Source organism: Manis javanica, chromosome 1 (assembly GCF_040802235.1).
Source record: "Manis javanica isolate MJ-LG chromosome 1, MJ_LKY, whole genome shotgun sequence".
In the NCBI taxonomy this organism is placed as follows: Eukaryota; Metazoa; Chordata; class Mammalia; order Pholidota; family Manidae; genus Manis; species Manis javanica.
The window spans coordinates 22,380,684-22,405,822 of NC_133156.1; the positions used below are offsets into that span (position 1 = coordinate 22,380,684).

General features: G+C 49.5%; 2 protein-coding genes across 2 annotated transcripts in view; one reads left to right on the plus strand and one right to left on the minus strand.

Annotated features, from left to right (window-relative positions):
• Positions 1–451: 451 nt before the first annotated feature.
• Positions 452–14,810, minus strand: ALG11 (ALG11 alpha-1,2-mannosyltransferase). The gene is made up of 4 exons (XM_017640263.3): positions 14,508–14,810; positions 10,175–10,405; positions 4,544–5,475; positions 452–769 (listed from the first exon to the last, which is right to left on the minus strand). The coding sequence occupies exons 1-4, from the start codon at positions 14,600–14,602 to the stop codon at positions 498–500; spliced, it is 1,530 nt and encodes a 509-aa protein (XP_017495752.3). The 5' UTR covers positions 14,603–14,810; the 3' UTR covers positions 452–497.
• A 57-nt stretch (positions 14,811–14,867) lies between these two features.
• Positions 14,868–25,139, plus strand: part of ATP7B (ATPase copper transporting beta) — a 74,024-nt gene continuing 63,752 nt past the window's right edge. Inside the window, exon 1 of the mRNA XM_073230031.1 lies at positions 14,868–15,128. The gene's annotated coding sequence lies outside the window, so the exon portion shown is untranslated. The remainder of the gene's footprint in view (positions 15,129–25,139) is intronic.

A 25,139-nucleotide genomic window follows, 5' to 3' on the forward strand; every position in this document is an offset into this window, starting at 1 on the left:
TGAGCCTGCGTGAAGTCTCTTTTGTGAGAAAGGTCACCCACAGTACTGTTTTGAATTTAAATGTACTTTAAGTTCTTCACAGAAAAAAATAATTTTTTGAATGATTCTAAAGTATTGATCAGTCATCCATTTTCCTCTCAACATTACCTTTTTTTTTTAAGAGGACAATTACCTTTCTTGGTTTCTAAAATTAAGTGATTTGATAAAGAGAATTTGAAAAATATGATTATACCAAAATTAAGACTGTTTTTTTCTTTCAGATCCATTATTTTTCAAAATTTGAAACCAAATGCCAATTAAAAATTTTTACATTTAAGCCATATAAGGTTACCACTTAGATAGTTTACCTTTTCTCACTGAAATATATGCCCTGTCTGTAAACATACTGAGAGCGCTGCCTAGGCAGACGGGGTTACAGGCGAGTTTAGAAAAATATTAACATACGAAGGTGTTTGGCCATCTTATATAAGAAATCTTTAATCTGTACAGATATGGCGTTATTTAAATAAACTCTCCACAGACGACAGGAATGACACCTCAAACTCCTGGTCGGAGAACCTGCTCACAGACGCCCGGGCATTATTCCTGATTTGGAGTCTCTTCTCTGCAGACATGGAAAGAATATGGGCCATGGTCTCAGCGTAGCCTTCCTCACCGTCGGCCAGAAACCCCGTTATCGCCCCAGCGTGGGGAATGACGATGTCAAGCTTCGGGCCCCCTGAATCGTGTGCCAGGATAACCGTGCCAGCAGCCATACACTCAACAACTCCTGAGAAAGAAACAAAAACCATGGAGGCTTTTAAGCTCATAAGAACAATGATGAGCAGAAACTATTACAGATTTTAAGAAACTCATGAGAAATTTGTTTGTTGTATCTGCAAATTTGTTCATTTAACTTCCCATGGTGTAAAATAAAATAATTTTAAGTTTTTCAGTTTTCAAAGCTTCACAATAAAGCTTTCATTCTTAATTAAAATAGACAAGTAGATGAAGAATAGTCTACAAAAATAAAGGTGCCCTGCAGATAATGGACCTGTGGAGACCAAGGGCAGGCCGCCCCCAGATGTGCTGCTCGGACACGCAGGTTACTGTGAGCGGAAAACCTCTAGGGCCCAGACTCAGGAAGAGACTTTGACCTCCTACCGCCTGTGGATAAAGTGAAGGTTCCTGGGGCCCGGATTCTCCCCTGGCCCGTCAGCTAGCTCACTACACACATGTGGGCAATACCTTGCTATTGGCTTTATATAAAGAGCCCTGCCCAGTGCTCTGGGCGACACGGTGGCAAGGCTGCAGGGCTGCAGGAGAGCAGAGCAGAGGCTGGAGTGGTGGCAGCGCCGAGGACAGAGGCCCAGAGGACGGCTGTGCAGGCAGAGGGGCCCAGAGGCAGAGACCCGCTGGCTGCATGCAGACTTGCGCTGAGTGGACAGGATTCTAGCGACTGACCTGCCACAGTGGGAGTAAAGTTGGGTATAACCCCTTTCACCCCAAGAACATCGTATTGTTATTCCCTCGGTCTCACTGAATCCATAGTGAACTTGCCTGGGGCTGAAACCCACTGGCAGGACACCGCCCAACTGTATAAAAAGAATTAGATGGAACAACTAGCTCACCAGGAGGAGAGTAAGCACCTGTAGCTATGTTATAATGTAAAGTAGGGGTGACAGGAAGGAGTGTGACATTTCCCTTGGTGGCCTGTCAGGCATTTGGTTTCCCAAACATTTGCTCTTTCATGCTCCTGTGAGTTGCCTCCCTTCTCCTTTGAAGTCTCAGGCCCCGACCCCCTTCTCCTGGGTTCGGGCAACACGTACACCTGATTCTGCTGTCTCTGGACCCTGTGTCTACGGCCGCCCCTCAAGTCTCTATGACACTTCGGTTTGCTTCTCCTGTCAATCTGTCTCCCATCAGTTGGATTCTTAGACCAGCTAGAAGAAGAACCTCAGGGCGTAGGGGAAACTTCTTCCTCCCCAACAGAAGAAAGGAGACTAGAGAATGTTAGCAAGATGGTAGATAATTAATGGCTATTGGAAGACTAAAGTAGTAAAAAGATATGAGAAGCAAAATTTTAAGAGTTCAAATTACAGCATCAGGAGGAAAAAAAAGAAAGCAAGCCGCTCCAGTGAAGCAAACGACAGCTGGCGTCTCTGGCAAGTCTGAGATACCATGTGCCCAACAGCAGTGCTGACCTAATGGCAGCTTTGGTCAGTTTCTGCCACACGATGGAGGTGAGGGCCTAAGTCCTCTGGCCCGCCTTCCTTACCCCTGCTCCCCGGGACGCTGGCCCTGTATAAGACGGTCTGACCATTTTCTCAGCTCTCCGGATGATGGCTCACAGCTGATGACCAGAGGAAAAGTTAGATCGTCACAGCTGCTTCTTCAAGGCTGGGCACGGTTCCCGCACACTCAGACACTGCGGTCTGCTCGGTCGCCCCTCTCCCGCCCTGCTGGGCCCTTCCTAGCAGCCGGGAGGCCGGCTCAGACTCGGTTAAAAGCAGCACGAACACACCGGCTCAGGTCACAGCCGCTCCCCCGGCTACTGTCTCTTCTGTCACCTCCCTCCACAGATGCACTCACAGGAAGTGTAGTTCTCGCCAGCTCACCCCACTCGCTCCGCTGCAGACCCTGCCTGTCTTAGCACAACGGGCCCCTCGCCCCACGCCCCCAGCGCAGTGGCTCTGGGCCAGCTCACGGAGGACACCGGGCGGCTGGGCCATCTGCTGCCGGCCCCTTCCCCGGACACTCCGCCCCGCTGGGGCTCCCCTGCCACTACTTCCCCCTCCACCGGCTCCTCTGCCCTCTGCTGCCCTGCCACCCTCCGCGTTCTGTCCCGTGGGCGTCTCCTCACCCTACCAGGCGAGCCTATCCTCCGCCTGCATGTCCAGCTCAGGCCCCTCCTCTGACCTTCAGACTCGCAGACCACTGCCGACTGGACACACCCTTCCATGTCCCTCAGACAGTTCACACCGTCCACGCCCCCAACCGGGCTCCTCAGCCGCCGCTCCTGCCGGACCCCCTCCCAGGTGAGGCCGTCCCCGCGCTCTCACCTCACTAAGAACCCGGGTGCTGACTCCTCTCAGGAACACAGTTTATCACCAAGCACTGCTCACCGCTACGGCAGAATCGCGCTCGGGCAGGGTTGGCGGCCAGCACCCTCCACAGGTGGCCTCAGCAGCCCCCCGCCCCTCACCAACCCACCTGCACAGCGACCAGAGTGAACTTTAGGGGACGGCTTTTGACCAATAATAGACACCCTCCTAGCTTTTCCCACTGGCTTAACGGGGCCCCGTGCTCTGGCCCCAGACCGCCTCTCCACAGTCACTGCTCCGCCTGCACACTCCTGCCACCCTGAGCTCGCAGCTCCTGGAGGTGCCTGCTACCCCTGCCGCCATGCCTTCTGCCGACGGGCTCCCCTCTTCTGCATGGCTGACTTGTAACCACTGCTCAGGTGCCAGCTCACGTGTCACATCACTTCCTTGGGCAACTGCTTCCTGACTTGGCAAATCATGTTCCCAGCGCCACCCACAGGCTGGCACAGTCGACCTCAGCGTGTACACGCGGGAGCAGCACAGGAAGTCAGGCCGGTGCCCAAGGTTTGGGCCGGCGCATTCTTGCTGTGAGCACTGGGCTGCCACCCGGGGGCACAAAACGGTGTCAGAGAAGCTGGAGCCTTCGTACAGGAAACTTCACTCTCATGTTTCTGGTTTTCCCTGAACACCAAGCAACGGGAGGCACAGAGTCGGCCCTCAAGAAACGTATGTCGGACCGAATCAGACACAAAATGTGTATGATTTTATACAAAAATGTGTGAATAACAGGAAGTCAGAGTAGAGAGGTCCTGCCTCTTTTTTGTTGTACTACAACAAGTAAGAAAAGCTAAATTAAAGGGTGAGGAGATTTAAGTTCAACACATGCAGGATTCGGCAGAAAGAAGAGGGGAGGCCATTCACTGATGAGCACAGAACCAATGAAAGAAGCAGTTGCTGTGAGGCCACCGGCCGCCCAGCCTTTGTGCACGACCGCATCCCCTGGGGGCTGGCCCACAATGCACCCAACCTGGGCCCCACCCGGACAGTCCGATTCGGTCCCTCAGTGGGCCTGGGTCAGGCCAAGGAATCGGTACCAGCATGCAGATGGGCTAAGTCGGGAGAGAAGGTGTGGTAGGTAAGAGCAAGGGCTACCTGAGTTAGACGCCAGGCTCTGCCTGGCACTGTCACTGAACTGGGACAAGTTCTAGGACTCCCTGTACCCAACTTCCACTCCTTACAAGGTGGAAATAACAACGCACACCACGTTGGGGCCCAGGGAGGAGTGACTCAGATGACACTCAGGACGAGCTCGCCAGGGCCTCACACGCCATTAGAGGCCAGTAAACACGAGCCGTCCTCACTGAGCACGTATCACTGCCGGGCGTGAAAGGAGGCAAGCATACGTGGTGACTGGGAGAAGCAGGACTCGATGAAAACTTCCAGTGTGTCATCATTCCATCAAAAGAACCTACTGTGTACGTCTCACAACACCAAACAAGCTGCTTAAAGGACAAGCTCACCAATCCCAAAATGCTCATTCCACATGGTATGCAGACCAATTGTTGCTTCTGACAAGTAGTTCTTTAATTCATCGAATGGAATGTTTATTTTAAATTCCACAGCTTCTTGAACTCCCAGATCCTCTGACAGCCTTCTCAGGTGGTTTACCCGACGTTCGTCATCCTGGTTACGACAACCTCCAATGAGGATGAGCTTCAGGGCAGGACGGGGCTCAGCCACCTTCTCACTCAGCAGCTTAGCAAAGGCTCTGATCTGCAGAGGGTGGTTCTTCTCAGGCCTGAACTGGCCGACAGAGACCAGTAGATGGCCCGGGGCCGCCTCTGCCTCGCATAGGGGAATGTCCAGAAAGGCCTGCACGTCACATGGCGGGTAAACAACGCTTGTGCGGTTCCCGGCCTTCCACAGGGAGAGAATGTGGTTCAGAGTCCAGGAAGAATTGACCATGACCACGTCACTGCAGGAGCCGGCCAGCCCGTAGACGACGGCGAAGATGCGGTAGTAGGCGAGCTTGACTCTGCTGAGAACCGGATTCCTGGTAATGAAGGCTGCGTTATTAAACCCAGCATTTTGATTCTGCACTACAGAGAGCATGTCCGTGCTGACAGTGGGGTAGTGAACATAGCTTCCCACTCGGCAACCGCCTAAATACTTAAACAGAGGAAGCGTGAAGGCGTAGCCCATTGAATCGATGTAAACATCGGGAACACACTGCATCAGAGCTTCCCAGCCAAGAAGAATGGATCCGAGACTTTGGCCCAGCAGAGTGAAGTGAGGATAGAGTGAATCTTCCACAAGGTAGCGTTTCCTTAAGAAAACAAACCTCACGGGGCGAATCAGCCTGACATTAAACCTTCTGAAAGCCCCTTCCAGCATCTGCTGGCTGCTGACATCGACATCACCAGTATAAACAACATAAACTGCTTCAGGATACCTGAAATAGAACAGAATGGTTAACAATCTCATGCATTTAGGTTAAAATCAAGCAGAAAGTTGTAGATAATTATCTCCTCACAAGCATAAAGAAGCTTATTTTTAGACTAAAAAACTGCCCTACGAATTTTCCTCTTACTGCATCTGGACCACTGGCTCCACCCTCCCACTGTCCTATGAGCAAACTGCCAAGTCTTCCAAGTGAGACTTCTAGTCCTTTGCTATCTCCTCTGCTAAGTTTCACACAGAGCAGACACCAACCAAAACTGACTTATGAATGACATTCTCTTTTCAAGAAACATTCAGAAATTTTGATAACTTTCTCAGTATAAAATGGTAATGAAATAGTAATAAAATACTCATAAATGAGGTAGAAAATTCACTGAAAGTATGTTTAGGTAGGATCAGAAATGCTAATGCTTCGCCCAGTGCGTCCATCTGAGGATGCACTGAGGCTTCAGGGCCGTCTCTTGTAGTGCAGCACAAGGCGGGACAGGGTCAGGCCGGAGATACGGACACGTGCACTCGTGACTTCCAACGTGTTGGTCTCTTTCTGACTCTGCTTCTAAGTGTTCTTTGAGGCATAACCATCTACCACACATCTCGCGTGAGCTACTGGGTTCTGGGACCTCGGGATGAGGAGGAGCCCTTACCCTGAACGCGCTTGGTCCCGGGGGGAAGGAGACATAAACAGACTGCAAAGCTGTGTGCTGTGCACTGGGGGCGAGTGCAGGGGGCGGACACCTGAGCGACGAGCATCGGACGCTCCTGCCTCAGGCCCCTTCCCAGCAGCAGGACTGGTCCTTTTAAAAGGTTCAGACTTGTCACCTCTGGTCGCTTGAAGATGGCCACAAATTCTTGGACACTGTTCTCACTGACAGGTGGGATCCATGTCTGCTCTCTGGGAATGACAAGGTTCTGTGACTGCTTTTACCACGAGCTATGGCAAAAGTCACGCCATGCCCGTTTCTGGACACAGGCTCTGAGAGACTGGCTGCTTCTGCTGTACCCGAGGTGGCAGTTCACGGGACAAGTCTGACTCTCCCCATGGCACCATGGGGTGCGCAAGCCGAGCTAGTCGGTGGGGGACAGGGGCCCAACCAGCACCCCCCACTGCGGTCTCAGTCATCCCAGCTCAGGAGCCTGGTACGTAAGTGCAGAAGCCGTCAGATGGCCCCGGCCCCAGCTGCCGTCTAGCTGCAACAGTCTGCGTACGAGGGATTCCAAACGGCCCGTCAGCCCCCAGACTGTGGGAAATAATATATTCTTGTTTTAAGCCATTAAATTTGGGGCTGTTTGTTATGCAGCAACAGATAAGCAGAACATCATCTGTTTAAAACCTTCATACGGTTTTCCACAGCACCTGGAATAAAATCTAAAATCTTTCCTGTTCACTCAACCCTGTGCCATCCCGGCCGTGGCCTCTGAAACCTCCACGTCCGCCCTCTCCCTTGCCCACCGGGTGGGGTTCAGCCAAGCTGGGCTCCTCCCCTTGCGCAGGCCAAGCTCCTTCCGGTCTCAGGGGGTCTGTAGTGGCTGCTCCCTCTGCTTGGAACTCTCTTTTCTCATCTCGTCTTCCAGGACAGTGTGGCACGTGGTTTAGATCACAGTGAGGCAGGCAGGGACATGGGACAAGGGCCAGGCCATTGTAAAGCCTACTTAGCCTGTGAGAAAGGCCCAGCTTAGCGTTAACCTAATCTGTAGGCTGTTCTCCGTCTTCTCCCAGCCCCTTAATCAATTTAGTAACTTTGTAACCAGGACAGGAGATGGCCCTCCGGAACCTGTGTGGATGAAGGATGCCAAGATCCGGACCAACACGGTCACCTAAATGAGCCCATTCTTAAGACAAAACTTCAAAGGAATTATAATCACTTGTGTACATCATGCCTTATGCTGACCGCTACCCCAACAGCCCTGTAACACCCCAGACCCTAAGCCCTCAAGTGTGCCTCCTCTCTGAGGCTGCCCACACTCCCCTTTCTTCGAGTGTGTCCCTCTCTCTGTTCTATTTCGGGTAAGCAGGGAGGGGCCACCGAGAGCTCTGATTTGGGCTCCCAGGTCCCCGTGGCCTGGGCGACCGAGACGGGACTGCAGCTGAACGATCTGCTCCTCAGCAGCCTGCCTGAGAATCTCCTCTGTCTCTGGGAAGTTCTCAGAACACAATCTCACTCCACCCAGTGCTCTGCGGCTCCCCCAAATCCTGGGGTGGTGGGGACTTAGTTCTCACGCCCTGCAGTCAAGTGGACACTGGAAGTCAGGGGAGCCCTGCTTCAGGAGTTGGCAAGGGATGTGCCCCGTGCCGAGCAGTTCAGTGAGCTGCCTCCCCACTGCCCTTCTGTGCTCGCTGCTGCCTGCACGGCTGCTGCCCTTCCCTGCTGCTCCCGCGCCAGTGAACTCCTTCCTTACCCGCACTCGTCCGACCTGCTGGGGAATTCTTTCTCGTTCAGAGTCAAGAACTGCCCCCGTCCAGGCTGGGGTTTCACCTACTCCTTTACCTAGTGTGTGGGGAGCCTGCCCAGGTGCAGAGCCTGGCAGCAGGCGGCTTAGTTTCTTCATCTGTCAAATGCGGGTGACAGTAACAACCTAGTAAGGCTGTTATGAGCATTGTGTGACCTGACAAAGGCAGGGGCCAAGGGCAGGCCACCCCAAGATGTGACGCGCTGACATGCAGGTTACTTGAGCCGCAAACCATCAGGGCCCAAAACACTCAGGAAGAGAGTTTATACCCCACCTCCATCAGCGACTGGATAGAAATTAGACGGAGGAGCTGCTCCTGGGGAGTGAGCAGTGTAGCTATATCATAATGTGAACTAGGGGTGACAGGAAGGGATGGCACAAAGCCTGCCTGTTAGCATTTCCCTTGGTGGCCCATCAAGCATTTTGTTTACCAAACATGGACTCTTTCATATTCCTGAGAGTTGCCTCCCTTCTTTGAAGTCTCAGGCCCTGACCCCCTCTGGGGGTTCAGGACGACACCTGCACCTGAGTCAGACTGTCTCTGGAACCCACCCCATGTCTGCAGCTGCCCCGCATGCACGGAATGAGACTTTGGTTTGTCCTCCTGGCAACTGGATCCTTGACCAGCTGGAAGAGCCCTGGCAGGTAGAGGAAATTTCTTCCCAATACATGCAAGCCACTTCCAACAATGCCTGGCATACAGTGAACACTCAGTATATCTGAGTTACTTCTGTCATCCAGACTCCAGTTAAGTATTACCTCCTTGGAGATGTTCCCTAATCCATCTAAAGTATCAAGTCACTCTCTTATTATCCTATTTTAATTTCCTATATAGCATTTCTTATGTGTTGTTTTTCTTCTTTGCTTATTATCTCATTTCTCTCTCAATTAAAATATAAGGTCCATGAGACGGACCTGATCTACCCTGTTCTCCATTTAATCTCAACTCCTAGGACAGTGCCTGATACACAGGAAGTTCCCAGTGTACATCGCTAGACTGAATGAAAGGTGTCCTTCCTGTGTCTTATGCTGTGGCAGGAGAGACAAACAGGAATCAACAGAGGAGAAAACTTAACTGCAGAAAAAAAGGAACATTTTATGGGATGGCAGGAATCTAGAAGGCATGCTGTCCCTCGCTCAGCACGCTGGAGCTACATACGTGTATGGAAGGAACGGGGATGGACGAGAAACAATGTGTCCTGGGGAAAACAAAGAAGTATCTTCTGTCATGCTGTACCGGTGTGTGTTTGGAAGGCAGGACAGGCGGGGAATACAGGCAGCAGAGCCAAGGGATTGCTGAGCGACAGCTCTGGAGCTGAATGTGGGTGAGCCGGAGAGCAGCCAGGCCACGGGGGGCAGCTTCCCGCACGTGCTGACACAATGACCAGCCTGCACTTCGCTCCCTGTGCTCCTTCCTCAAAGGGAGTCATCAACATCCGTGGGGTGGGGACAAGGACGGGGGAAAGGAGGCCTAAAACCTTAAATGACCAGCAACACCGTATTGTCTGACGTGGTAATTTACTTTACTTCAGACTAGCGGGTGATGATATACACAAAACAGAATCAAATAGATGCTTTCACAGAGATTATTTCCTGTGGGCCACGGCTGACTTGAAGTACTCAGGTTTAAAGTGCCCCACAGTACTTGGTCTCTTTCTAATTTTCAATCTCTCCTCCACACACTCTCCCAAGGTGACCAGGTGTTCTCACTAAATTGTGCCATAAAAGGGCAGATACTTTCTAAAAGGGTAAGATGGGACACAAACTCCAGTCCAAGCAGTTTTATTGCTAAACCTGAGAGGGACCCCTCCGTTCTGGCGAGCAGAACAAAGAAGGGGTCTCTTACAGACTAAGAGGCTTTTATGGCCAGGTGTTTCAGCGGGCTTTGGAGGGGAGGGGTCAGGGAAAAGGTGTGTGGCTTGCTGACGTGTCCTCAGGAGAACGCTCGTAGCTTAGTAAGATGAAACCTAGTCTCTTAGGTGGTGGGTGGGCTTATTCAAAAAGGCGGTCCTCCTGCCGGGCTCTATCGTTTCCCCTTTCCATTTCGTTCTTACATCAACTAAAACATGATAGGATCTTGTAAGGCAGGTTGGCAAATGACAGAAGTATTTGCTTACTGAGAAACAGTTAAAAAAGAAACTCTTAGCCATGAATAAAGTGCTGGAGAAAGATGAATTTCTTGTTAATGATTTTTTAAAAACGGTCACAATGTAGCCAATTAGTTAAGAAAGATGCATACCTACTTTTTCTGCAGGGCCCTTAGAGCACACCATAGAACTCTTTCCCCTCCGCCACCAGCATTGCAGTATGGGTGAAAAAATGCGATCACCACGTGGTTCTTCCCATTTGTGCTGGTTGACGCTGCCCTCTTCTTCCCCTGTAGCAGCAGCCTGATTCCCCAAAGGATCATGAACAAACATATACACAAAGTTCCACACACAATCAGCCCAGGGAGGAATAATGAGTAAAAAAACCTGAAACGAGAGGAAAAACGTAAGACTTGGTATAATGCCCACTCAAGAGTTAAAACTATAAATTCAACTCAACTTTTACATATCCCCTTTACATACTAGTAGCAAAGAAAGGAAATTTTTATAGCTTGGGAGTCTGCTAACAAAATACTCAGAATTCCAACGCCACAAAATAAGCAGTATCCAAAGTGCCAGTCCTCCATAATCCCAAGCTCCATACATGCCAGAAGTTTAATGCACTTCTCCTTTTTAATCGGCGGTAAAAATCCACACTGAGCCACTTTTCTCCCAACTCAGTGTATGTGTTAGGGGATTAAAAACAAATTTAATTATTAACCTAAGCAAGACACGGTTAGGAATGGCATCTGGCCCTCAAAGTGACAACATAAAGAAATACGTCCTCTGAATGATCAGTATTCCATTAGTTACAAGCTTGGTGAGATGGTCATTTTTATTCTCTCACTTCACCTGAAGGAGAACAGTTTCCAGGGTGAGACGAATAGAATTTAGACTTCTCTGTCACAAGTTCTGCACTCCACCAGTTTAGATGACCCTCAAGTCACTGCCTTTCTCTATGTGCCTCTGAGTTGCCAAAACCCCATTGCGTTCCACCTCACTCGCCTGTCCCTGCCCGGCTGACTGAGGCTTGCTCGCACTGTATCCCAGTGCCTAACATAATCCCCGGCACAGGGAAGGCGTTCAATAAATATTTGTTGACTGAATTCAAAATTTTATTACCTCCTCAGATGTCTTAGATTATGTTAAAACAGTTTTTCAAGGTGTGTTTTTCTCAGAGTTGGACGATATAGTTGTTACCAAACCTAGAATTTTTTATACCCTGCCTACCCTTTGTAAAGGATTTGAGGGGCTGGTAAGACATAAGAGCAATAAAATACTAAAGCTTAAATAATGAGAAGTCAAGCACAGGGAAAGAGAGTGAAAATGTTGGTGGGAGAGGGCATTCAGGTGGTGGGGCAGAGACGCAGGCTCTCTATTGGTTCCTAGGTGTGAACAGCAGACAGCTGTGGGCTGCTTAATGACCAAACCAAATGCCAGGATATTTTGTGTAATTACATAGTTTTCATTGTACATAAACTGAAAACACAAATTCTTCAGAGAAGTATCTTAATGATATTTAGTTTTGAAGTAAGTATCTCGTGTGGGATTTCTCATTGTGAACAAGTCCCTTAAAGAGGTATTTGACTTGTGAAAATAATCTGGTTTTAGGACATCTTTGTATTCTTAAAAATTACCAAGGACCTCATACAGCATTTGTTTACATCACGGTTTCCAACCTTGGCAGTACTGATGTTATGGACCAGACGGTTCGGAGTGCTGGGCGTCCTATACGCTGTGGAATGTTTGGCTGCATCCCTGACCTGCACCCGCTGGACGCCAGTAGCACCGCACCAATCATGGCAAAATTATCTCGAGGCGTTGCCAAGTGGCTGGAGGGGCAAAACCACCCCTTGTTGAGAACCAGGGATTTACACTGATCATATGCAGCAATATGTAGCATATGAGAAATGAGAAATGAGGAATAAAAAAAATATTTATTAAAAAATGACAAATCTACTACATATTAACATGTAACATTTTTATTTAAAAAAAAAACACCTTGTATTTTCCAAATCAAAAAAAGACATTTAGTAAAAAGGGTGTCATTTTTTTCAAAAATTTTGCAAATCTTTTAAATGTCTGGCTCAACAGAAAGCCGTGGCTTCTCAAATGTGCTCTGCACTCAATTTACAGTGATGTGTTGTGTTATTTCAAGTATATGAAGAAAATCCAGGCTCACTCAGATGTATTAGGAAAAGAAAGGCATATATTTAAGGAGCATTTTCAGACAGTAACAGGTGTTTTTCTGTTTTACTATACCAAATTAGACAAGTGACAGTTTCTTAATGGTCAGTTACATGGAATACACAACCCTATCATGGACCTTTCATGTTCTGTTACCTTGAAATCTCTTAGTCTATCTTGCCTTTTGAATGGATCTTACCTATACATGATTTTGAACACATGACTTAATTTTTGGAAAACATTGGCTCATGACTTCTGCAGACTTTCCAAATGTTAACACACTTCATGTACAGTATGGAGGGATCACATCTGTGAATATCAGCAACCATCTCATCAAGAAAATCCTTTAAGTACTGGAATTCAGAGTGTTGCTCTGAATGGCAGACGAGTTTTCTCAAATTCTAATTTTCACCTGAAAGCTCAAACTTTATCATTAGCAACGAGTTCGGTCACTTGTTGTCTTGGAAGTGACAGGGTCACTTCATTCTTTTCAAGAAAATATGTACCAAATACCCAAGTGAGAAGAACTAGTTTATCTAATCAGTTGTTCTTTCAAGTGGAAACCAAGTTGCATAAAAAATGTCTAATTCAGCTTGCAACTTGGCTATCACACTAGAGTGTTTCCTTGAGATAACATACTTCAGTGTGGAGAAGTTGTATAGAATATTAAGAAGATACATACTCAACAAAATGAGTAATTTTTACTGTTTCATGAAGGACATTAAGTAAAAGTGGCTTTGGCAAGTGCATGGTGGGGAAAAACACAATGACCACTACACCATGAGTACAGGTCGATGTCACTGCCTTGATTTGTGCCAAGCAGCAGTTTTACCCACCATTACTTTTGCACTGTCAGTGCAAATGTCAACACGGTGTAAAAAAAAAGTCTTATTATTATAAAAACAATTTTGACCTTGAGGACCTACTGAAAGGATCTTAGGGACTTGCAGAGTTGTAGGGATCACACCTTGGGACCACTGCCCTAAAGGGTAAACAGAACCTGATAAAAGTGGTAAGACTTGTCATGTATTTAACATTTGGAATGTACCAGTTCACAGCAGTAGTATTATAGGAGATAGTTTGCTTTCCCAAGGACAAGTCAAAAACCCGTTTAACTTAAAATTACTTGACCCAGAGTCCAAAGATTTTTATGGTATTTCCTTTAAATGATTTAAGTGGGAAAATTCATGTGAGAGGGCTTTAAAATTGAACTATCTGACCTAAAATTAGAAAATAAAAAAACTCCTATTATGACTGAAGTTGAACCAGTCCTGAGTCTAAGTTTCAAAGACACACAGGTTCTATAAATAAACGTTCCTATTTGCCTATCAAAATTACCCATTTTATAATTTAAATTAACAAAAATGTGCCATTAAATGTTTACCCATATAAACACAAGGCTTTAAAAACATAACTGTAACCAACATTCAGCAAACATTTATTTAGCACTATTATGTACAAAGCCCTGGGGTATTTCAAACGGCCGGAAAAAATACGAAAGCTCTGAAAATACATTTTTCCAGTTCAAAATGTTTCAAATCATCATTACAGAATTTGAAGTGGAGGTGACAAAAATGAAGAAATACTTGAATTTTGGAGAGAATAGTCTCCTAAATTTCGGACCTGAACAAAAATAAGTAGGTGTTAAAGAAGAACTGCGTAGGTAGAATATACTAGATGTTGTTTTATTAGTGTAGGCAAGGCCCAGAAAATACAGCAGCATTCAACAACAAATGTGAAAAACAAGTCGGAGTTTTTTCACCAAAATGTTAACAGTCATCATTTCCGGATAGCAGCAGTCCTGGAGAATTTTGTTTTTCCTCGTCTATTTCCTAACTTCCCTACAAGAAACAATGTATCACCACATAATAAGGATACAGGTAATAATGCTTTATATAACTATTCTTACATCAAACAAACAAACATCAACAGATGATCATAAGAGGATTCAACACGAATTTTACGCTTAAATGACACAGGTTAACGACGACAGTTTTGGGGAAAGATAAACGAGAAGATCCGGTTTCTTCTTTACAAAAAAGGGGCACGACTGAAAAATGGTTCATGGCTCAATTATAAAGGAAAATGAGGAGTAAATGTAATTCATGACACACGAATTGTAGTGCGAAAAACAGCGAGCGCCTCAGCCGGAGGGAGGCCGGGAAGCGGCGCGGTGAGCGGGGTTCTCCCTCGGGGCCCGGCCTCGGGCGGCCGCAGCGACAAGCGTCGCGGCCAGGAGAGCCCTTCCCCGCACACTTTAGCTGCACCGCCGCGAAACAGACCCAGACCGCGGGCTCCTCACCTCAGAATCTCGCATAAGCACCAAACCCCTCTGGCAGCCGCCATCTTCCGCCGACCCCCGAACTCCGGAAGCGCTTCGCTGTCCCTCTTCTCCATTGGCTCCTGAGGAAGCGTGGGTGCCCCACCCCGCCCTCGCAGCGCCCAGAGCTCGTCCCGATTGGCTACTGTGGAGCTTCCCACGCCACCGCAGCCAATAGTGTTTCTGGGCGTAGAAGAGTTTTCACGTGGCTCACAGAGGTCTCGGCCCCCTATGGGCGGGGCCGTAGCGGGAGCTACTCTGGGGGGCGTGGCTTGTGACGGACAGGTGCCCCCGGCCCCTCCCTGGATGCCCCCGCGCCCCCGCCCCCGCCCCTAGCGCGGAGCCCGCCGCCCGTTGGAGACCGACCAGCAAGCAGCTCTCTCGCGCCGTGGATCGGTTTCCCAGGTGCGGAGTTTACTCCGGTGGCGCCCGGGCGCCGAGCCGACCGACGCCGGAGGCCGCCACGCCGCACTGTTCTGCCGGCCTGGGGGCGAGCCCCGGGGTGTGCGTTTCGGGCCCGGGTCTGCGCGGCTCGCCCGCCCTCCTCCCCGCCGCGGCACACGCCGGAGGCCGAAGACCCGGAGCGCAGCGCCTCTGCCCGAGGTAGCGGACACTCGGGGGAGGCGGGCGGGTCGGTCCCCCGCCAGGGCTCCCGGCGCGGCGGGCGTGGGGGTCCGAGGCCCGCCCTCCGCTTGCGCTCCCTGCCCGGACCTCCCAGGGGCCAGGGGCGCTGCGGCGAGCAACTCGGAGTCAGCTCGTGGGGGGCGGCTGCTGATCCTGCTCCGGAATGCCGGGGCGGGTCCCGCGCCCCCTCGGTGGCAAGGCCGAACCGCAGAGGTGCCCCCTTACTCCTGGGAGTAACCACGCGTCTCCCCCACCGAGCGGTGCGTCTGGGCTCCGCGCCGGGTCGGGAGGACGCTGCCTGAGGTGCGCAGGTAGGTGACCGGCGGGCAAGCAGCTCTGCCGAAAGTTTCCAAGTCCCGCGCTGCGTGCTCCCGCCCACCTGGCGCACAGGCCACGCCCTCCGGGGGTCTGGCCACGCCCCCGGTGGCTGGCCACGCCCACGCGGTCCGTGCTGAGCTGTCGCTCGCGCGGAGGGCCTGCCCTGGGCTGGTGCTCGGGAACGGGTCCGACCCTGCGCTTCTCCCTTGTCCTTATGCTGTGAAGGGGTGTGGAGCCGGCGAGGGAAAGTGAGCGCGGCGTTGCCGCTCTAGATGATTAGTGAGTCACCTGAGTTACCCACAGCTGATGGTCGGCCAAGGTCCTGCAACTTAATTTTTTTAAGAACTATGTTTGAATTCATTTCATTGTACAAATAATACATTAATGCATTCTCTTAGAAATGTAAACATACAGAAATATTTACCGTGTAAAGCAGATCTCTTTTCACATACTTATGTCCTCATTCCCTCAGCAGATATTTATTGAAAATTTACTGTGTTTCAGGCACGGTGCTGAAGAGCTGAAAATACGTGGTTATATATATATATATATATATATCTGCAGAAAAATCTTTAGGTTTTGTATGTGTTTGGCCTTAAAATTTGTGTTTTACGTAAATGAGATCACATAGGGTGTATTCTCCAACTTTTTACAATGCAGCAATATATCCTGGAGATTGCTTCTCGGTACGTACACCTCTGGTATGTATTTTATAGTAAGTGACTTCCGCACAGTTTGGATTGCGCCATACAGTGTAGGTCGTCTCCTGTGGTGGACATTCTGGTCCTTCTCCTTTCCCTTCCTTGCAAGCCAAGCTGTAGTGGACGTCCTTGTACATGGTTTTAATGGTGACACTAGAGCATTTCTTTGGGACAGACACTGAAGCCAGGATTGCTGGCCCAAAGCTTATGCTCTGCCTTTTCTACAGATTTTTGGAATTAACTCAGCAGCATTATCGCATGCGTTTCTGTAGGGAAGCTCATCTAGGCTCTGGTGGTGTAGAAATGGAAGAGCCGTGGGTCAATGGATGGGCAGCGAGAGGCTGGTCAGTAGGTGATCCTTGGTGTGATGCTGCTGCTTTTAATGGAGGTGCAGAAAGCATGCGTGAGGGAGGGGTGGCTCTTCTAGATGAGGAGGCACTTCCAGCCCCCCGCGTACCTCTCACCTCTCTACCCATCAGAAAAATCCTTGTCCTTTCCGGTCAAGCTCAAGACCTGCCTCCTTGAAACTTTCAGTATCTGCCTCTGTCCCGGTTGACCTCACCCTTTTCTGGGTTCCTTTGGTAACAGCATTATCCAACGTCATTGAGTTTACTGTGTTAGGCTCTGTATAAGCACTTTACACTCCTTTATGTAAACCCATGTAATCCTCACAAAACCCTGATACAGGTATTTTCTTGTTATCACCATTTACTCTGCAATACTTCGTAGTGCCTACTGTGTGCCAGGCATTCTAGGCACCAGGGATGTAGCTAAGCCCAAGGCCCTGCCCTCAAGGAATCTATATCCTGCTAAGAGGTATAGAAGAAAAAAGGATCATCGGTGCTGTCTCTCGGTACTCAGTCCGTGAAGGGGGTGGATCAGGGTGGGGGCATTAGGAGGGCATGGGACGGGGAGATGCTGTCTTAAGCAGGTGGTCAGGATTTCTTCTCTGAGGAGGTGGCATTTAAGCGGACACCTGAATGCTTCAGTTTTGGAGGAAGTAGTCTTGGTTCAGGAAAGAAAAGGTGTCGAGGTTCTAAGTCAGGAGTGACCTGAATGTTTGAGGAACAATAAGAAAGCCTGAGTGACTGGAGCAGAGGGAAGGAAGGGAGATAGTAGAACATGAGGTCCGAGTTCATCACCTTTACAGGTGGGGAAACTGAGGCAGAGAGAAGTTAAGTAACCTGCCCATGCTTCCAGAGCTAGGAAGAGGCAGATCTGGGGCTGAGTCTTAACCAGGCCTGTTTGACTTCCTCAGATAATGTGTTTTCTTCCAAACTTACTTGACACTTGCTCGTGCCGTCTGTAACAATTAAACGTTTCTGAAAATAGCCTTTTTTTTTTGCTGCTCTGCTTCTTGGAAGTGGGGACTGGGTTTGCATCACTTAAAGAAAATTCTCCAAAGCACGTAATAGCTGCATCACAGTTGTTTTTGAATGAATGAATTATAGCATGACCCACCCCCCATTGTTTTCAGAGGCCTATTGGCCTGAAGGGAGGTGGCCCAGGACTTGGGGCATTCAGCCTTGAGTTGGCATTGTGGAGCACCTTCCCTCGCTGCCTGGGGCTGGGCCGAGCAGCAGGATGGGAGACGGCTGGAGGTCAGCCCTGTGCACGTGGAGCTGGCTGTGTTAGGTGCTGGAGGACGAGTGTCCGCACAGGAGGGCGCTCCCCGGGTGACAGTGTGGCCTTTGGGGAAGAAGGTCTGCTGGAGGGTCTTTCCGAGGAGATGGCACATGACCGAGGCCAGCAGGAGCGTCGCTGGCTGGGCTCGCAGGACAGTGGCAGGAGGACATTGCAGGCTGACTAGTGTGGGCAGGGGTCCGGGGTGTGGGGGCTGGGAAGATGCATTTGAGGGGCTCGGAGTGGCTTGACAAGGCTGGAAAAGTGACTGGAAGGTGCTGTTTTCCAGGCCAGGAGTTTGGTTTGGATCCCAAGGTGGAGAGCTTGGGCATGGGGACACAGTCTGCAGTGCCCCCACAGAGGGGGACAGCCGGGAATGCAGCTGCCCAGGCTTGTGAGGTCTTTGGTAGCGACCAGCCCAGGCCACCCAAGGCTGCTGAGCAGCCTAAGTAGGAAAGATATGCAAGTCGGCTGTCTTGCCCTGTCCCCTGGGAGCTGTCCTGTCAGTGGAGAAGTGGGTCCTCTGCACTGGAGAGCCCCGTGTCCCAGTGTCGGAGACAGTGGTGGCCACCCCCAGCAGCAGCTCTCCACGCACTGGCACTCAGAAACCGTTTGCTGAGCTGGGGCCGGAGAGCTGGGCTGCAAGGGCTGCTTACCTGACACACAGCTTCTCTGTTACAAGCGTGGAGTTGGCCCAGTGACATGGTCACTGTTCACTGATACCCTTGCATAGGCCACAGGGAAGTGTCCGTGTTCAAGTTTGTGGAGTAATTTTTAATCTAGAGGATTAAAATCAGTACTAAGTGAAATTCTAGAAGGCCTGTGACTTTTTTTTAAGCTAAGTTAGGGGAGAAAATCTGAGCAGAACAAAGGTTGGTGAGATAAAATAGAGGGCAAAGTAGAGTGACCTTTAGTTGTGTAACTAAAATAGCAAATAAGATTTTTAAAACATCAGTAATTGTGAAATATGTGATTTTAGGATGTAGCAGTGTGGCTCAGCATCAATTCCTCCAGAAGCTAAAAACCACTTTGCATTGGGCATTAGAAACATTTAAAATTCTTTAAAATATCACTATTATAATAGTAATTTGACTCCACAACAAAAATTTGGAAAGTAAAGACCAAAAGGGGAAAATTTATTTTTATCTTAGACTCACTCTTAAGATGATTCTCGTGACATCTTTTATGATCTGCTTTTGCTGCATCTAGTCAGTAATCTGTAGAAACACCAAATCTGTTCCTGCACCTCAGAGATAATCATACTGATGTCTTTGGTGAATTTCAGTCTAATCTCTTTGAATTTTTTTCTTTCTCAAAACCCAGTGGTGCTCACATTATGGACAGACATTTCTAACATCTTTAAAACGGTCCATCGGTGAGTCTTGTTATCATGGAATCCGTGGCCTCTCTGTCCTTGTCTGGGCAGACGGTTCGGTTCACAGTCTGCGGTCTTCTTTCCCCACAGCCCATAGTCCCCCATCTCTGCCCCAGTGTCAGGGTTTACAAACTACCTTTTCTGCATCTACACGGGTGATAGAATTGTTGGGGAAATTCCAGCAGCCAGGTGGCTGGTGGTGCCAGCCGTATGTTTGATCTCAGGTGCGCCTGCAGGTGCCTATCCCTTGTCATTGTCGGCCTCGTGGGATGCTTGCAAGCCTTCCTCCCTCTTGCAGGGAGCCCTGTGCTGCATCCCCGCTTCCCTCAGTCTCAACAAATAACCTTGCTTCTTACCTCAAGAGGATCAGCACTGTTGTGTATGATTTTCTTCAACTTTTTACCTATCTCCATGCACCTCCTCCCAACATTTAATTTAGATCTACAACATGTTTTCACTTCCTTATCTCCTGTCTCAGGACAGGCCTGCCTTCTTTTCAAGGTCATCTCCTCTACCAATGCCCTTGACACCTATGCCTTCCTCTCTACCTGTTCTGGAGCTTTTATCAGCCATCTCTTCTCTCTGCAGAGTTCTTCCCTTCAGCTTGTAAAGTCATCCATTTCCCTTCATTCCCAAATCTCTGCTGTTACCGCGTGTCCCCTTGTTCCGTGGTCTTCCAGAAAGAGTCACCTGCGTCTGCTTGTTTCTGCTTCCCCATGCGCTCTCAGGTTTCTCCTTCATCAGTGTGTCAGTTTATTGGACACATTAAATATATAACTATATATAACTATAACTATATATATATACATGTCTGTAGTTATAAAGTATAATAATGTAATACTTAGGAAGTCACCCCGACCCCCAAACGAGAATATTCTCAATGCCATGACATCTGCCCCTGTCCCTTTGTCCCTTCCTCACCTCCTTGTGCTGCTGTAGAAGCGCCCTGTCTGCAGATCCATCACCCTTAGTTCTGTGTGTGCTGTAACCCAGCTCTTCCCTTTGGTGGAGTTCGATCACACATATGCCCGAGCAATCCGTGTCTGAGCTTTACAAGAGTGGTGTTGTAGGGTGTCCGGCTTTCCTCACTACACTCCATTTCCAGGCCTCCCTGCCATGCACACTGTGCGTGGGAGTGGAGCGCAGCCCAGCCCTTGTTCCTGGAGGGCATCGGGTGGCTAGGGTTCTCAGGCGCAGGCCGCCTCCTGGCGTGCACCAGCCGCCTCCTGGCGTGCACCAGCAGCCCGTCCACCCCTGCCCTTGTTGGCTTTCCCACTCTTCTGAAACCTTGTTTGCTCAGGTCTCCATGAATGCCAAAGGCATAGCCTCCTGAATTGTTATTTTAATGCCTGCTCTACTACATTAAAAGAAGAACAGCTTTATTGAGATATAATTTACATACCACACATTTCGGAGATGACGTGTACCATCACGGCCACAGTGAATAGTAGACCATTTTCCTTACCTCTGAAAGAAACCCTGGCTTTTGCAGCCTGCTTCTGTGTCAGAGAGCTTCCCCACTCGGGGAGGCAGAACGCTTCCGTCCACATGCCTCCGAACATGGAGGACAGACTCGCCTCCGTTTGGGACCTTGCCCTGTGTGTTTCTTCATCTGGCTGTTGACTTTTATGCTCTGCGGTGCCCTTTATTAAACTGGTAAATGTAAAACAGAAGCACCACCGCAAACCTTGTGTCCTTTGGCTGTCATCTCCGCCTCCTGTTACTCAGGCCTAAGCGACTGCTCATCTACTTTCCACTCTTTAGATTTGCCTGCAGTGAACATTTCATGTCAATGGGATCATTGTCTTGTTCCTGCTCTTAGGGGGAAGGCTTCCAGTCTCTCACCATTTAGTCCACGTTAGCTGTGGGTTTTCACAGATGCCCTGAAGGTTGAGGAAGTTCCCTCCAACTCCTAGTTTGTTGAGTGATTGTATCATGAGAGGATTTTGGATTTTGTCAGACGCCTTCTGCGTCTGTTGAGATGGCCGTGCTTTGTTTTTTGTTCTGTTGATACGGTGCATTACACTAATCGATTTTGGGGTGTTAAACCAAACTTGCATTCCTGGGACAAATCCTACTTGGTCATGGCATTTAGTCTTTTTATATGTTGCTGGATTTGGCTTAGTAAGTCTGGGGAGAGGAAATCCCTGGGCAAAATGCGTCTAAACACCGAAATCAGTCAAAGGGAGAAATGAAGTTTAAAATCTGTTTGTTGCTTACAAACTGCAGTCTGGGGCCTTCTCTCTCTCCTGCTCCAGCAGAAGCAAAACCAGCCCTTCCCTCCCCTCTCAGGTACAGATAAGCCCTGCGCTGCCCAGGTAATTACCCACTGGTATGGAGATGAACTTCTCTCCACCCCTGAGGAGTGATGCAAAAGCACTAAAGCCTTACTTCTCTCCACCCTTGAGTGCCTGTTGATATGCAGGTGTACTAAAGCCAGGCGAGATATTCTGGAAATGTTACAGTTTTACCCACAGGCACCTTATTGGCCATTGGTGATTGGACTCAGTCTCCCACCCCTCTCCCCTCTCTGGAGGTGTGGGGTGGAGCTCAAAGTCCCAGCCTCCTCGTCACATGGTGGGCTCTCCTGGCAGCCAGCACACGTCCCTGAGTGAGCCAGGTGCTTCCCCAGAGCCACCTCATTAACATAACAAAAGACGACTTTATCTCATTCATCGCTTAAGAAATACCAAGGGTTTTAGGAGCTCAGTGCCAGAAATAGGCACCCACACCAGATAGATATTATTTATTATAAATAACAATGTTACGTACTTCCTTGCAGATCTGCCTAGGTTTTGTCCATTATTGAAAGTGGACCTTGAAGTCTCCAACTGTTACTGTTGAGTAGTCTTTTTTCTTTTAATTTTTGTTAGTTCTTGCTTCAAATATTTTTGGTCCTGTTATTAGATACCACAATTTTTTGTTGGAAACTGGACATTTTATACATCAAACTAAAAGTCTGCACAGCTAGCTGGAATAATAATAAGCCTCTTGTTGCATCGATCTGCCGTGGCCCTCGTTTTCTCACCGGGGGAAACGCTGACCGGAATAAGGCCAGAAGGTCTTACATTTGGGGGCTCGTCCGGGATCGCGTGCCCCCCCGGAGGAACGACAAGCCAAGGATCGGAGGCTTGCCCTGGCCAGGTATTACTGTGTGTGTGTCCGTGTGTCTCTTGTCAAACCTGTAAGAACATTCTGTGTTTAATCAGAAAGTGCCTTGCCGGCTGGTGGGCACTCTCAGTGTTTTTGTTCGTGAACAAGCCTGTATAAGCCTGTAGGAGCTCCAATCTGTATCTGCGTCGGCATTGACTTAGGCGGACGCGCTGGCAGGTCGCCGACCAGGGGTCTTGGGAGACGTCCCTTGCCTCCGTCTGGAGGACGAGGTCCTCATCTGTGAGGAAAGTCGGCTGTCGCTGCAGTCTGACAGGCCCTCAACTTACTTTCAGTTTTGCCTCCGCGGCCGCGGTAGATTCTTCTCTGTAGGCGCCTGTTTGTTAGCTATTGTGTTTATCTTAGTTTTGTTGTTGATGGAAAAAATGGGACAGACGCAGATGACTCCTTTAGACTTGACTTTAAGACACTGGGGAGACGTAAAGAGTAGAGCACATAATCTGTCTGTTCTTGTTAAAAAGGATAAATGGAACACTCTGGCCTCGGCCAATTGGCCGGTTTTTCAGGTTGGCTGGCCTCCCGGGGGACCTTTCTCTCTTCCCCTTATACAGGCAGTCAAAAAGAAAGTTTTCGGTACCAGATCCCACGCACACCAAGATCAGATTCCTTACATTCTTGTCTGGGAAAACTTAGTCACTGAACCCCCCTCTTGGGTTCAGTCCTTCTTACCCCACCCATCTTCACAGGTTTTTGCGTTCCGCAGCGACCCGAAAGAACCTAAGAACGTTCTGCCTTCACCCCCCCATGCAGATCTCCCCCTCCTCGATTTTCCCCCTCCGTACTCTCCTACCGCTTCCCCCCAACCTGTCACCCCCCCATCCCTATTCCTTCCTCCCCACTCCCGTTCCTCCTGTCCCTCCCGTTCCCATCATTCCCCCACCTCCTCCGACCCCTCAGGCCAGTGGAGGGTAGAACGTTGGCCCAGCCGGAGGAACAAGGAGCCGCTGGGCCCCCTCACCAGGGGCCGCTGTGGCACTTCCCCTTCGAGCCCTCGGCCGCCCCTCCGAGGATGGCCAGCAACTCCTACAGTATTGGTCATTCTCTTCCTCAGACCTCTACAACTGGAAGACCCAAAATCCCCCTTTTTCAGAAAATCCCAGAGGGTTGACCAATCTGATTGAATCTTTACTTTTCACCCATCAGCCCACTTGGGATGACTGCAGTCAGTTGTTACAGGTCCTGTTTACCACGGAAGAAAAAGACCGGATCCTCCTAGAGGCCCGGAAGAATGTACCAGGGGCCGATGGGCAACCCACTCAGAACCCAGCCATTATCGAGGAGGGGTTCCCCCTAACCAGACCTGATTGGGACTTCAACACCCCGGAAGGTAAGGAGCACCTGAAAGTCTTCCGCCAGGGTCTGATGACAGGTCTCCGGGGAGCGGTGAGGCGCCCCACCAATTTGGCTAAGGTAAGGGGAGTCCTTCAAGGACCCGACGAATCCCCCTCAGCATTTTTAGAAAGACTCATGGAGGCTTTTCGGCAGTACACTCCATATGATCCAGTCAGTGAGGAACATACAGCCACAGTTACTGTAGCTTTTATAGATCAGTCTAGTAAGGCTATCAGGAGGAATTGCAAAAGCTAGAAGGACTGCAGGACAAAACCCTGCGAGACTTAGTACAGGTGACAGAGAAAGTGTATCATAATAGAGAGATAGAAGAAGAAAAAGAGGGTAGGAAGCTGCGAGAGACTGAAGAGAGCTGAGGAAAGAAAGACGGCAAGAACGCAACCTCCATAAAATCCTCACCACTGTTGTTCGAGAGACCAGAGAACCTAAACCAGGGCCAGGCGGCAGGAGACAGCAGCTAGATAAAGATCAGTGCGCGTACCGTAAAGAGAAGGGACATTGGGCCAGAGAATGCCCAAACAAGAGAAAGAAACCTCAGCAGTGGGAAAAACCCGTTGCCCACCCCAAAATTCTAACCATGCACGAAGACAGTGATTAGTGGGGATGGGGTTCAGAGCCCCTCCCTGAGCCTAGGGTAACCCTAACTGTGGAGGGGAAGCCTACTCAATTCCTAGTAGACACCAGGGCACAGCATTCAGTATTGCAACAAGCTGACGGACGGCTCTCAAGTCGGAAATCATGGGTCCAGGGAGCCTCGGGGAATAAACTGTACTCTTGGACCACCACACGGACGGTAGACCTGGGAACAGGATTAGTGTCTTACTCTTTCCTTGTGATCCCGGATTGCCCATATCCTTTATTAGGAAGAGACTTGCTCACAAAAATGAAAGCCCAGATCCATTTCCTGCCAGAGGGGCCACAGCTTAAAAGACCCTCAGAGGACCCCATCCAGATACTGACTGTGATGTTAGAAGATGAGTATAGACTCTTTGAATTTGAAAAAGAGAACCCAGGCTCGGGAGACCTCAGCGTGTGGCTAAGAAAGTTCCCTCAGGCATGGGCAGAGACGGCGGGAATTGGGAAGGCTAAACATAGGCCGCCTGTCTATGTTGAACTAAAACCACAAGCCACCCCCGTAGCCGGTCGCCAGTACCCTATGCCGAGAGACACCAGAGAGGGAATCCGGCCCCATATCACCCGATTCCTCCAGTTGGGGATATTGCGCAGATGTCAGTCTGCCTGGAACACCCCCCTTCTTCCTGTCAGGAAGCCAGGCACAAATGAATACCATCCAGTCCAGGACCTGCGAGAAGTTAACAAGCAGGTCATAGACATTCATCCCACAGTTCCTAATCCTTATAATCTTTGAAGTTCCTTGCTACCTCTTCGAGGCTGGTATACCGTTTTAGATTTAAAAGATGCCTTCTTCTGCTTCCAACTTGCGCCAAAGAG

Excerpts from the sequence above, each read along its gene's own strand:
- ALG11 (XM_017640263.3), bottom strand. The coding sequence starts at position 14,602 with ATGGAGAAGAGGGACAGCGAAGCGCTTCCGGAGTTCGGGGGTCGGCGG. Across the intron at positions 10,406-14,507 it reads TGCTTATGCGAGATTCTGAG|GTTTTTTTACTCATTATTCC; the intron begins GTGAGGAGCCCG and ends CTCTCGTTTCAG. Across the intron at positions 770-4,543 it reads GAATGAGCATTTTGGGATTG|GAGTTGTTGAGTGTATGGCT; the intron begins GTGAGCTTGTCC and ends TTTCTTTCTCAG.